At 41.3% G+C, this 14,123-nt stretch overlaps 1 protein-coding gene across 7 annotated transcripts in view; it reads right to left on the reverse strand.

Moving 5' to 3' along the window:
* The window catches only part of stxbp5b (syntaxin binding protein 5b (tomosyn)), a 35,197-nt gene that overhangs the window by 18,791 nt on the left and 2,283 nt on the right, over window positions 1-14,123 (reverse strand). For all 7 annotated transcript variants that reach the window (XM_065966218.1, XM_065966217.1, XM_065966215.1 and 4 more), the window contains exons 2-7: window positions 13,926-14,023; window positions 8,973-9,054; window positions 8,565-8,665; window positions 5,878-6,012; window positions 1,589-1,652; window positions 141-224 (exon numbers count right to left, since the gene is read on the reverse strand). In XM_065966218.1, coding sequence (XP_065822290.1) covers window positions 141-224; window positions 1,589-1,652; window positions 5,878-6,012; window positions 8,565-8,665; window positions 8,973-9,054; window positions 13,926-14,023 — 564 coding nt within the window. The remainder of the gene's footprint in view (window positions 1-140; window positions 225-1,588; window positions 1,653-5,877; window positions 6,013-8,564; window positions 8,666-8,972; window positions 9,055-13,925; window positions 14,024-14,123) is intronic.

The following is a 14,123-nucleotide window of genomic DNA, read 5'->3' on the forward strand; positions in this document are numbered from 1 at the left end:
CCATCTGAAATAAAAGTGACAAATATGCAAAACCTACCCAGACCAGACATGTTGATTTGACAAAAGTGGGGGGAAAAAAAGTGGACAAATTAACTCGTAGCTCTCACAAGGATTGAGCAGAAAAGGAAATAATGCCTTACCTCATCGTAATTGTAGCGGTAGTCAGCTTTTTTGCACTTCAAATCCCACATCACCACAACCCCGCACTCAAATCCAATCAGAAGCTGTAATAACAAGAAGAGCAAAGCAAAGCACAGCTCAGCTGGCTGCTGTGAAAACCACATTCTGCACATGTAACTGGAGTTAACACGACTGCATCATCATCTACACCTGTGACGGTCATAGTATGGGACATCATTAAGAAAACTTCTTAACCTCACTCATACTTTGTTATTTAGCTGGACTTATGATTGAGAAGAACGGTGTTTATTACACAAAAAAAGTTAAATTCTGACACATAATAAAGTACATTTATTTAATGACTTGAAAACACCAACAAATTGTTCATTGTAAACAAGATAAATTGAAACCCAATTATTATCATTTGTATCAGTTAACAGTATTTCAAATCTGTTTCTAATAGTGTAGTTGTCAGTGGTGATCCCATATTTGAAGAATTTAACATGAAGTGTGTCTGGCAGCAGTAGCTCAGTCCGTAGGGATTGGTTTGGGAACAAGAGGGTCGAGTTTAAGTCAGAGTACGGACCAAAGTATTGCAATTGATGTGGTAGCTGAATGGTAGGTAGTTCAGTTCCAGAGCACTGCCGAGGTGCCCTCTAGCATGGCATCGTACCCCTAACAGCTCAGCTTAAGTGACCCCATCTGAAGGGTACAAGTATGATAAAACAATCTTTACAATGGAACCAACTAGCATCTCTTTGAAGGCTTCACAAAATTACATTTGGGGATTATGGGAGAAGAGGAAATCATAAATGTCCCAAAGACGCCCTTCACTTGATTAGATTGTTTGATAAGTTAACACCTCGGTATAAATGTGTGTGTAGGAATGCGAAAAAATGCCACGCTCAAATTATTTTTGTTTTGTTTTTAAATCTATACTGTAAAAATAGTTGCTGTCTTTCATTTGTGATTCTGTGTGATTCCAAATGAAGTTTTAAAAAAAAAGCAGCATAAGTATGTTGCATTAAATGAAGTGGTTGGGGATGAGCACAAAGGTTTGTTAAATGATCTAAATATTTGATGAACACTAATAATGTGTGGATATGGTCATGGCCACAGAGCTCACTTTAAAGACGACGTGTGCAATGCATTGTGGTCTATCTCCATCTCTTCTATGAGACAGTTTCAGTGAAGGATGAGTCTTAAAAGGCTCTTTTAAATGATTGATTAACACACCAAAAACATGATGTTTAGTATTGACAGTTTCATTAGTTGGAAATGTTCTGCTTCCTTTCTCCTCTGTAGCTGAACAACACTTATTGACATCACTGCATCATCTAGGCTGGAAAAGCCGAGTACACGAGTACACACCCTGATGACAATGACTGGTTCTGCTATGTTTACGTTTTTAGCTTGAAAACTTAAAAGACAGGATCTACAGATTCTGTTGAGGTCAGCTATTATTTACCTTTCCTTCATCCATGGGGTTATCACTGATGTGCACCACAGGCCCGGGGTGTGTCTTTGTGGATCTGAGCAAGTTTAAGAGACAAAAGAGAAGAAAGAAGACAGAGATTGAAGATGTGCGTGTGTAAATGTAAGTGCATTTATAAAGAGTAAAATGTATCGAGTAAATTCTCTTTAAATTTGATCGTCTAGCCTTCAGATGGAGAAAACATTTCGGGAAGTAATCAGGAAAGGTATCCCGCCAAAGAAATGAAATGCTGAAAAATAAGACTCTCCGTTTGTGCGCAAGAAGGAAACAAACAGGAATATAAGAGGAAAATGTGCATTAGTGCAGCAGAAAGAGACAGAGATGACATATGAGAGAGAAATAGAGAGAGGGGAGTGGGGGGGGGGGTCACTTGAGGGTCTGTGAGAGATAATCGTGTGTGGAGACAGCATCACCGTGGCAACGGTGCAAGGGCCATGGAGGAAGTGAAGGTCTGGCCAAAAGAAAGTGTTGCTGCCTCTGAATGTGGTCTGGCTCCACCGGCTAATGATCTCATTGCTGCTGATGAGTCGATACAGTCGCAGATGTAGCAGTGAGTAAAAGGCAGGGACGGAGCCGAACATCAACTCCAGCCGCCGGAAATCACAACATGAAACACCACCCATATAAAGAACTGATTTGAATGTGTAATGACAACAGATGTATTCATACAGTGAGGTTGTTATCCTCATATTAAAAATCATTTAGAAGTTCAGGTGTGCTTACGTTCCACTTTGGCACTAAATATGAGTGTTAAGGATTCCATTGGCTGTTTCTACTATAAGACGATAAACTACACACAGACTCCCTACCTAAACCTACCTTCCCTTTTTTATGTCTGTCTGGATTTTTACTCATGATTGCTTTTAAATGTATATCTTTGTTTTATTGCAAGTATTACAACTGGAGTAGGGCTGGGCGATATGGCCTGAAAATAAAATCTACATTTTTTCACACTAAACTCGATTTAGGGTTTTAATCTTTTTTTCTTCTTCTTAGAGTTCTTCAAATAAATGACTGAGAACAAGTTTTTCTTTAATTGTATCAATAAAACGTGACAAAAGCAAACTGAATTTCCCTACAAGGATTAATAGATGAGTCTGGATTTCTCTTTTGGGATTCAAATACAAGCTGTAAACTCGTCTTTAAAAGTGCTCTGTGCTTTTTCCGGTTACGCCAACAGTACAGATGAGGCAGAGCAACTTCATCCAAATACTTGTGGCTGGGAGGCACATACCCGGGGCCACTCGGCCACAAAGAAGTAAGAAGTAAAAGAGTGGGGAGGATGTGAACTATCCAACCAGCCCTTGGGAGCAGCTGAGTCATTGCAAGAGAAAATCTAGATTTTAATTTCTGAAAATGCTCCCTGACAACAAATACTATTTATGGATCAAATGGATTTATTCACTCAGCCCTTTGTTGGAATGAAGCTTATTCTTATTTTGTTTATCATCTACAAAACTATAAAGATACAGAAAGGGAAAACTTGTGGAAAAGATTGTATAAGTATAATACAATTGAAATAAAAACTGAGATATAACTCAAACTGTTGTTCTCAACTTGTGGGTCATGGAGCCCACTGTACCTGGAAAAAGATTTAGTAAAAAAGTCTATGAATCACATGTTTGTACTGTCTGAGGTCCAAAATGAAACATTTTTTTATCAAACAAATCCCAATGGTTTAAGACATTTGGGTCGCAATTTGAGTTGGTGTTGGATCCTGAGGCTGAACCCGTTTCGAATCCCTGAACTAAAAGACAACACACTACGAAGCAGAAAAGATTTTATCACTGCAATGGAATCTCTTTTTTTTTTTTTTTTTTTTTAAAAAGACTCTCCACGCTGTTATTTCTAAACTACTTGATGTGCTTCTTGATATCCCTGGCCAACAATCTACGTATGGTGTGGACGCAGCTATCCACTGCTGAAGCATGATAATTAAGGAGCTCCATGAACACAACATCACACTGTCAAGTCACCATGCAGACCTCCTACAGCGCACCACACAAACTGTGTGATGGAGGAGCAGCATGAATTCTGACTTCATCTACTCTGATACACTTCTTTCCGTTCTGTGCTGTGTTCCAGGGACCGCCAAAGACGCTTTGGAATCAGATTTGAGCAAGCGAGAGCTCCCACTCGGAGGCATATTTGTAGAAATAAGAGAGGAACTGTGGAATAGCAAGAATTTATAAATGGCACCAATTTGGTAGCAAGTTACATTTGCCAAAATAAGGATTTGGACTGACATTCTTAACTAAGGATGCAAAATATGGAACTTTTGCTCAGTTATTGTGTCACTTCTTTCCAACTCATTTTGGCAGATTGCAGATGCATTCGCCCATTCTTTTTCCGGACTTCTGTAGACTTCTGTTACTTCTGTAGTGGAATCAACGAATTAGTTTGTCTCGTCTAACAGTGATAGAGGGCCCATACTGTGAGTACATATTGACATAGAACACATTACTTCTCTAAATGTACCCACTCTGCATACAATGCTGAAGCCTGATCCCCTTCTGGTGCTGTTTGGAGTCTCTGATCAGTTTTTCCAGGCTTAAGACATTTCAACAACAACTGCTATTCTGGGACCTTACCAAAGCAGAGAGACTTATCTAAATGTTTTGGTTTGAAAGCTGAAGCCCGACCTGGAAGAAATAATACAACTCTTTCATTTGGAGAGAATTCGGCTCCAGTTATTGAATAAACTGAGGAATTTCAATCCCCTTCTTTAACAGTGAAGAAGAAGAAAACTCAATAACTGATAACTAAACAACAATGATCGCCCCCCCCCCCCCCCCCCCCCCCCCCCCCTTCGGAGTGACAGGGAGTAAAGTCCCAAGAAGGGGGGCGGGATAATTGTGAATGATCTTGTTGTTGCCTTTTTAATGTGTTTTATTTTCTTTTTAATTTGACTTGTTGATTTGTCTGTTTACTTGTTTTCTTCAATTTAAAGTGAGGACACATCTGTTATACTTAATGTTTAACTACTTAGCTACTTGAATTCAAATATTTGAATTTAATTGTACACACTTAAATGTGGAATTTTAGCAGAACTTTTCGCCTGCAGTGAAACTGAGTTACATATGATCTGAATATGATATGTGCATGTTGCATGAGTATGAAGCTTCATCTTGTCGCTCTGTCATATCTGCAGAAAGGCTCATTAAGGGTGGTTGCCAAAATTTTATTTTGGAGCTTTGACCTGATGATACAGATGACTTACCTACCTACAGAATTATTATGCATCACTGAAGGTCGGAATGACTTCTCGATCAAAGATCGCACAACTCTTCCACAAAGAAACGACAGAATATTTTGTTTTTAAGTTTCACTCTGAAGCCAGGAGCGCTTTTCTTTAATCATCTGCACAGTCAGACAGCCAAAATCATTTCCCCGTCTCCGCTGTCTGATTCACAGACATTTATCTGAGCTGATAGCATACTTTGGTGTTCTGACACTTTCAACTCCTAGATCTAAAACAGCAATTTATCAGATTCACCAGCAGCAGTACAAACACACAAACACCCCCACACACACACACACAAACACCCCCCCACACACACACACAAACACACCCACACACACTAACTCCGCTTCCAATTTTAGCTGCCAGTCAATCTGAGGTTGTTTCTCACAGATCACTGGCAGCTGAAGAAACACCTATGAAGAGAAACTTTTACAGGCTAAAGTTTTGCAGGAGAGTTTTTGTCACATTGTTCATTTTTAAAAGCCATTTCATTCACAGAACCAGCCACAGCAAACACACTAAAACCAACACAATCTGAAGATATTAGTCAGTGTTTTGGTGACAGTCAAATCTAATTTCACCCGAATGCGGCGCCAGCCAAGTTAAATCTGCAGGAAATGTTCAACATTGACCCGTGCCCAGGATGTGATGTACATTTCCTTGTGATTCTGACAGTGGGTGTTCACACGGGGGAGTGGGTGACACACAGAAAGCCACTGGGGCTATCTAGTGGGCACTTCCTATCACAGATGTTCCGTTAAATCGGGCAGCAAAACACCTCCAGGAGTCTCAGCAGCGAGTTCTGGCGAGGCACAATCACCACCTCCATGCCGCCCTCACACTGATCAGAGCTGCAGTATTCTCCGCTAACAGGACACGCTGTATCTGCAAACACACTCCTGTTTCGAGTTTTTCGCGGTTCAGTGTCAACTCACACGAGTGCACAAAGAAGATATGCAAAAATAGGGAGCGAGCCGAGGAGAAAGAAAGAAACGGAGTTGGGTAAGTAAAAACTCACAGTTCGATGGCTTTGTTCCACATGATGACGTAGCCTGAGAGGGTGAAGGACTCCACGTTGACGATGTGGATGTTTCCTCTTTCCGTGCCGATGTAAAGCCATTTGCTCTGGAAAGGCAGGTGGCAGTACGTGATTCTGCGAGGGGAGATCAGGAGAAATCCATCACAACCTGGCTTTTCATTATTATCATGACTCAGTCCCATCAAACAGTCCCCCCCCCCACCCCACCTCCCAGTCCTTAATCATGCTGCTCCAACTGGAAGGAGTAGCGAGTGACTAAGATTTAATTACAAAGGCCTTGCTCTGTGTCACACTAATGAAGCCAGACTATATATAGAGCAGCAGGGAGGAATAGCAGAGTAAACACTGCTGTCTTTTCTCAACTCCTGAGACTCCTTCAGCCATACACCACATTTGAAACATTAAACAGACACGCCTGCAGTTTACTGTATTTGACTCTTAATCCATGCACAAACCCCTGATGGATATGTCTTTGGATTTAAAGCTTTAAACAAATTTAAAAAACGCATCAGTGATTTGAAATTTGAGATTCACTTAGCATCCAAAAAGGTACCAGTAAAATGTATATTCAGAACTATTGGGAAACCCAGTTGTTGTTTTTCAAAACTTGTGGAGGCGTGGCAGATCAAGTTTTTCCTGCAACAAGACAATCAGTGTAGTGTAGCCCATGATGGACGCAGAGGAGGAAGCAGCACTCCAGTCACCTGATAATTGTTCATTTCTAATGGTCATTGAATGATGACCTACAGACTGCTATCCACATTATAGTAAGCAGCTAGCATACCCATGCAAAGTGAAACAAGATGCCCCTATTTGCACTCAAAGCTAAACGATAGCTCTTTAGTTAGCCTAGTGCCATGTTATCAAAGGCCCCTCAGCTGAAAATAGCCACTGATGATCACCCACCGGGGACGCTCCAGCTGGTTGTCAAAAAAAAATAAAAGAAGCTTAAAATTCAAAGAGCTATAGAGCCAACATGATGAAAAAAAAAAGTTGGATCTACTCTTTCAATATTTAAAAAAAACAGATTACCTGATTAAAGCAGCATTTATTTATTTTGTTGAGCATATCATATGGAGAGACCACAAAACTGAACACATCTGACATCATCTCCTCACAAAGTGTTTTTGGTGCTTTCTAATGAAAACACAAGCTTTCTACAGACTCAAATTTCCTGCATCGTATAAATATGAAGCTGATTTCATTTCACACATTCGTCTAACACTCCTGAAATGTCAGCACAGCCTGTACCCTGAAATCTTCCCCGAGTTGCTAATTCACATATAAAAACAAAGAGACGACTGAATATTTAGTTTTTACATTTCACGCTCAAGCCAGGAGCTTCTGAAATGTCAGCACAGCCTGCGCCTGAAATCATCTCTTACTCACATATGTCCCTCACAGCGTGAAGTTTTCCCTGTTGGAGGGGGAGGGGGGTGGGGTGGGTCTCAGGAGGCAAGACATGACATAAAAATGGCTCTGTGGAAATCCAAGATGAAGATGGACGAAGCAACAGAGTCTAATGCTTTAGAGACAGTTTTTGTGTGCACAGTATCAACAGGAGAGGGAAACAGATCATACTGGGGAGCAGTAGCGGTACAAAGCTGCTCCATTATTTGCATGCCCGTGAATATTTCTGAATATTTCCTGCTGAGTTTGAACATCAGCTGATCCTAACTTCACCAGGGAATTTTACTGCTGCCAGGAAAGGGTCCAGATGTAATGTCGGGGTTAAAAATCAAGCTGTTTGCGTTCATACATGTAGCTCACACCTAGAAAATGATTGGTAGTTTTGTCAATGTCCATTGTCCTTTTAGCTTTGTTATAGTCTCCACCAACCCTGAACAAAAATCTTATGAAGCAGTCAGGTCTGATTATTATCCCATTTAATGCTGGACTGTGAGCATAGTGAAGGTTTATATCAGAACTTTTTATTTTCTATTTTATAGCTTTCAACATCTTTACTTCTTATGTTTTTTTTTTTTTTTTTGCTTTCATGCCGATTTGTATGTTATTATTGTGTCATGCAGACATTTATATGCCCAGCACACATGGGCTTACATGACACCATGAATGAAAATGTTCCAGGATCAGAGCGCACAGTAGGCCTATTCATTGTCATGGAACAAAAGGAGAAAGTCAAACCCTAACGAAACAGGATATCTTTTTTTCCAAGCTTTTGAGACAAAATTAGCAAGCTTAAACAGCCAATCCAGTTTTTACACATTTGTCCACCCCAATATTTCAGGTTATTGATAAGTGCTATATAAAATCATTGTTGTTATTATTATACCAGTGAACCTCAGAGTGCGGTTCAGAGATCCGCCTTTGAGAAAAACATGATTATTGATTAGCCAGTACAGAAGATCAATTTTCCCTAAACCAATCTGTTGCTGAATGACCCATGACATGCCTGTTCAACCTGTGTGAGGGTTTATATGCTCTTATATGAATCGGGGGAAAAAGGCCAAAATTCATGGTTAGAAATGAGCAAAAAAGTTGCAGTGCCAAAATTAAATTCTCATCCAAGTAAAATCATTTTTGGCTACAGAGCATCCCAAAGTTTTAAGATTTTGTCCAAAACGTTATGGCAACACTCCTATCGATTATACACCGTGACATCACTGCAGATAGAGAAGCAGAGAAAAGAAATCTAAATACTGTACCTCTCCCTGTTGAACTTGAGAGAATGCAGAATCGCAGGGATTTTTTGCCTCAGGTTCCACAGGTGGATGCTGTCATCAGCTAAGGCACTCACCAGCGCCCCCTGTGGCCAGGGTCAGAAACACAGGGTTTTATATACAGTTTGATATGTGCTGTTCTACATGTTTGTATCATGAGGTCACAACTGTAAAGGTAATAAAGAACATACGGGTTACAAAGCTGGCATAACTGTTTAATCAATGTGTTCACACAAGCATAAGCACCAGTGCCTGTAGTACCTGCTGCTAAGAGCAGCATAGACAGATGCAGGAGACGGATGACAGAGCCGGGAGTGAAAGGTTGAGGAGGAGAAGGAGGAGAGAGAAAAATCAAAAAAAAAAAAAAAAAAGGAACAGATCATGACAACGAACCTCGTTGATGAGGAACTGAAGCTGGATGACAGCAGCGCCGCTCTCATGCTGACAGTAGCACTCCACGCCTGCACGGCCGAAGCTAAAAGTCAACTCAGTTAAGGAAAAACGGACAGTTACAAAAGAATTTCATGCAAAATATGATCTAATACACTAGTCTACTGTGAGTATTATTCTTCCTCCTCCATCAACACGAACTATCCCAAGCTCCTAGTTTTTGTAACTAAATATAAGTTAGCATTTGCATTCCAAAAGAGGAACTGTGGAGAACATGAAACAAGTCAAAGTAGTGGGTTATAAATAAAATCAGTGGGCCCTGTCTGACTTATTTATTCACATGCGTCAGCAAGTATGACGGCAGCGTGATTAACTGAACTCTCCCGTCCTTCTACATTGAACAGGTGACTTCAGGTCAGAGAATCCCCGCATACTAAATCTGTCCGTTCCAAAAACAGCCAAGTCACCAATTCAGCCAAAACCTAATGCAGGGATTCAATGACCTGTGTGTGAACTAAAAGAGGAGCCAGCATGTCTGAAGGAACACCACAGAGCTCCACAGTGGCAGCAGGCCTGAAATGTGTATCCCACAAAACCCTCCAGATACTCCCACAAACAGCACAGATACGAGGAGCATAATGAGGAGAAGCTTCTTCAAGCAGCCTTTAATCACTTTCACAGATGGATGGTGTGAGCACCGATCAAGCACACCAACAAAGGCAGAAAGAAGCAGCGTGTGATCAAATCAGAGAGAAAGAAAAAAAAAAGGTGATCTGCTTCTCATTCTTTTAATGTGATAATGCTGCTGATGATGAAAAGCTCCAAAGACAGACAGCTGTGTTCCCTATCGGAGTCCATCCTGAGCTGACACAGCACAATACAGCTGAACAGGATCAACCCAGCTGTGATCAAACAATCCCTCAGTGCCTTAAACAAACTAAGGTGGGGTTTGCAGGAGACTTTTTTTCAGGACTCGAGAGTGGGCTTTACTTCTGCACAAGGATGGGAGGCAAGCAGACTTTCAGACTTTAAGCCGGCGCTATCGGAGGAGCTGTTAGAAACTGAACTCGCCTGCCCTCCCCCCCCCCTCCACCCGTGACCTTTTGTGTCCACTTTTAGCTCCTGGCCCCAAAAGTTCTGTAAAACATTTGTCAGAATTATTAATCATGTCCGCGCAGGTCCACAATGGAGGAGGAAGAGTCATTAAGTCTGTTTCATAGCCGCTGGTTGTGAATACATAAACATGGAGCAGCCGTCTAAAGAGCAGAAAATGTTAACAAGAAACACTGGGGTGTAGGCTCAAAAATCAACAAGATTCACGATACCATTCTCGCACGATTTATTTTACAAAATGAGACTGTAGACAAACGATTCCTTTTTTAGGGGCTTCAAACGCACTTGTCATCGTGGGTTTGGCCTTTTAATGTTTTTTTTTTTTGTTCTTTAAAAAAAGGGAAGGTGATTGGAGCTTCTCATTGTGGTGTCAATTAAATGCTGCATCATGTCGGTTGTGTGCTTTTTGTGTAGTTCCCTGTCTTCTTGCAATATTTGCACACAGTTTTTGTCTTGTCTGTTATCTTCTCACCTCTCTCATTTTCCGTCTTGGGGAAGCCAAAATGCTTCAACACCTCCAATTTAAAAGACGGGGGTGCGTCCTCAATTCCAAAATCTTACTCTGCAGCTGCCAAACGCCTCTGCTCTACTCAAGACCCACCACCAACTCCTTCCTGAATAATTGCCACCCCCAATTTCTGATATTTTTCAACCAATCAGATGTATTTGATGAGAACATGTGCAGTTTAGACCTCAGCCTGTACATAAATTGGGATAAAACGAAGAAACAAAAAACATTTGAAAAGCTTTTGAAAGACTTTTTGACAAATATCAATTCCAGGCACACATGGCGACCCACTGCAAACGGCTCAGTGACCCACTTTCCAGTCCCGATCCACCAGTTGAGAACCACTGCCTTACAGCATGTAGGATTACTTCAACAAACTTATAACCGATAACATAAGGTGCTGCGGTTGCCTGTTTATTTTCTGTTTGTCATCATAAATTTTCATGTGTCTGGAGCCTGATCTGATCTGATGCAATGTAGGTTAATGGTGCTGCTGAGCCCAGTTACTTTCTAGGCTAGCAGGAAATTACTAAGACATTCATGGACTCACTTCATGTTGTTGAGTTCTTGTGCTGCCTGGGGTCTTTTGATGTTAGGGTTAAATTGGTTGGTTTGGTTCTTTTTTTTGTCAATATTGTTTGTTTCTTATTTATATCTTTGGGTTCTTATTTATATCTTTGGGTTCTTACTTATATCTCGGCAGAGTTTACTTAAAAGCATTAGAAACTACTACAAAGAAATATAATCAATCTTGTTGCTAATGGTCTGTTTTACTTTTGGAGGTTATATGATGGCATCAGTAACAATTTCAGTCTGTTTAATAACCGACTGAAAACTCCTCACTGGAGCTTTTACAAAAGGTCAAATAATAGTTCCTTTCTCAAGCTTTCGATCTTGTGATAAAATAAAAAAAAGGGTTTAACTTGCAGTACTTCCAAAAAATACATGATTAATTTAGCTTTATATCCTAGAGTTAGAGAAACGATAGTTAGCAGAATATCTCAGAGATTTGGACTGTTGGCTGGATGAATATTTAAAATGTAACTTTTTGAATTTCATATTCTGTATTTATCCTCCAAAATTCTGTTGTTTTTTTTCCCTAGAGACAGGACAGTGGATAGTCAGAAACCGGGGGAAAAGAGTGGGGAACGACATGCGGGGAAAGGAACCACAGGTGGGATTCGAACCTGCGCTGACCACTCTTGAGGAGAAAGCCTCTGTACTGTACATGGGGCACATGCACTTACAGCTATGCTACCAGCACCATAAGAAATTAGGGTGTATACTATGTCATTGAGACATACTGAATGCTACTCACACATGCACAAACAGGACCTATGGACATATTAATGGAGAGATGTCAGAGTGAGGGGGGCTGCACACAGTGGGGGGGGGGGTTCAGTGCCTTGCTCTAGAGTTCCTCTGCACTTGAGAAGTTAATTCCAGCATCCACACCAATTTCCATACCTTGGTGCTACTGCCACCCCCAAATACAAAACATCTTACACTTCAGATCAAACGAAGTATCTAGAAAATAACCCACAGATTTAAAAATACTAAAACAGTAGTTGCAGGCCAACACTGTTTTCATCTGGACATGTTGCTCTCAAACTCTGAGAAAGATCTTCACATACATACTTAGTCATCTCCACTGAAACATCAACACTTCCTCAACTGGTGAACCACCGTGGTTCACCACAGTGTTTCAACATCAGCATGTTTACTTGCGTAGCCAGCTGATAATCATCGTGACAGGAAGTTATCTTAATCATGCTAGCTCAGAATTGGAACAAGAGAAAAATGTTTTCTGCAGACTTTAGTTCAAGCCTAAAAAAAAAAAAAAAGGAGAGGAGGCTTCAGGCTGGTTGTCTCGCAGTCTGACAGCACTTCTTCTGTGTTGGAAGGTCATCACATGCTTATTCAACTGCAACTTTTCCTCTTAAAAGTTTGAAACTTTCACTGCCACTACTGTCTTTCCAATTCAGTGTGTCAAATTATTTTTAATTGCCATTTTGTTTTGATCCACACACACACACACACACACAAAAAAAAACTTGCCAAAACTTAAGGGCACAGAAAGAAGAGGAGGAAGATGAGGAAGGGGGTTAGGAGTATCTACAGTTACACTGATTAAAACACTGTAGTAGAGACAGATCTTGTAAAAGCAGACATTTATTGCTTGTAGACACCTCATTGAGCTTATGTCTACTGAGCTGTGGCAGCGTTTCCAAACTCCGGGGGCAATGAGGTGGATCGATGCAGCCTGTCTTTTGATAAATGGACCTATTGCCTGAATGACAGTAATCCCATCAGCTCCACCTCGCACACGACTACATGGACGCAGTGTGTTTGTGTGTGTGTGTGTCTGTGTGTGCTCTCTGGGTGTCGCCTTGTAAACACAATGCTCTCTTAATCTGAAGAGTGGATAAAGACGAGGACAGATCCACTTGTAATGAAAATCTAAATAAAGCACACAGGGCAGGACATCGCCACAAAAGGGGAACCCTGTGTTTAAACGCTAAAGGGCTCAACTCTGACAAAACGCTGCAAACCAAATAACCTCAACATGACCGCACTATCACAAGCAGTGTTTAATAGCCTGGAATCCAAGGGTAATCTTTGTTGCCGTGACTCATGGAAGTGACTTGGTTAGCTGTTAAAACAAATTTCCATCCTTGAATACAAACAAAACTGACTCCCAGCTGCCCGAGGGACAACACAGCACTGTAGCAGCTTGATTGTGTGTGTGTGTGTGTGTGTGTGTGTGTGTTGTGCAGGTCCGGTGATGTTTACAGCACATATGAAGTGGCATCCTGGCACAGACTGGGCAGCACAGTTGATGAGGTTTGCTTCTCGGCATATGGCAGAGGAGCTGTTCATGCTACTGCAGAGATAGCGCTAATGAGCCTGGTGCTCCAGGAGAAGGAGGCTGCTGGTTGCACTGATACACACCCCAGCTAGTGTCTACCTCTGAGCCCTGCGCTGCCCTGCTGTATGGTTAGGATTCTTTCTTTTCTTTTTTTTACATTTGTTGTGTTTGATGAGTAAAAAGCAGGTCATTTACTGCACCAGACTTTTTGGAATCTTAAGGCACCTCTTGGTGATATCATATTTTTCAAATATGATATCAGGAAATTAAGCACAGCATGTGTGTGTGTGTGTGTGTGTGTGTGTGTGTGTGTGTGTGTGTGTGTGTGTGTGTGTGTGCGCGCGCGCGCGCGCGCGCGCGCGCACACAACGAAATGCAGGATGTTGTAAAATCACCGGAGTGATCCAAGCTTTACTCAACTTGTGTTGCTTTCTTCTTTTTCCTGTGCAAATAATAAAAAGGATACAGCCTCAAAGCTCCAGTCTGAGTCCCGACGGCCAAGATTTTCTGCACGGGGTCAAAAGCCATTGAGGATGGTTGATATGGGAAACCATGACGCACAGTCTGCAGGAAAGAGCAGAATTTATATTAGAGCTCCAGTCAGATAATCAATCACTTGCTACACAGTCACGCTGGCAGAACTGGAGACAAAAAATTGTAATGA

Source organism: Labrus bergylta, chromosome 18 (assembly GCF_963930695.1).
Source record: "Labrus bergylta chromosome 18, fLabBer1.1, whole genome shotgun sequence".
Lineage (NCBI taxonomy): Eukaryota > Metazoa > Chordata > Actinopteri > Labriformes > Labridae > Labrus > Labrus bergylta.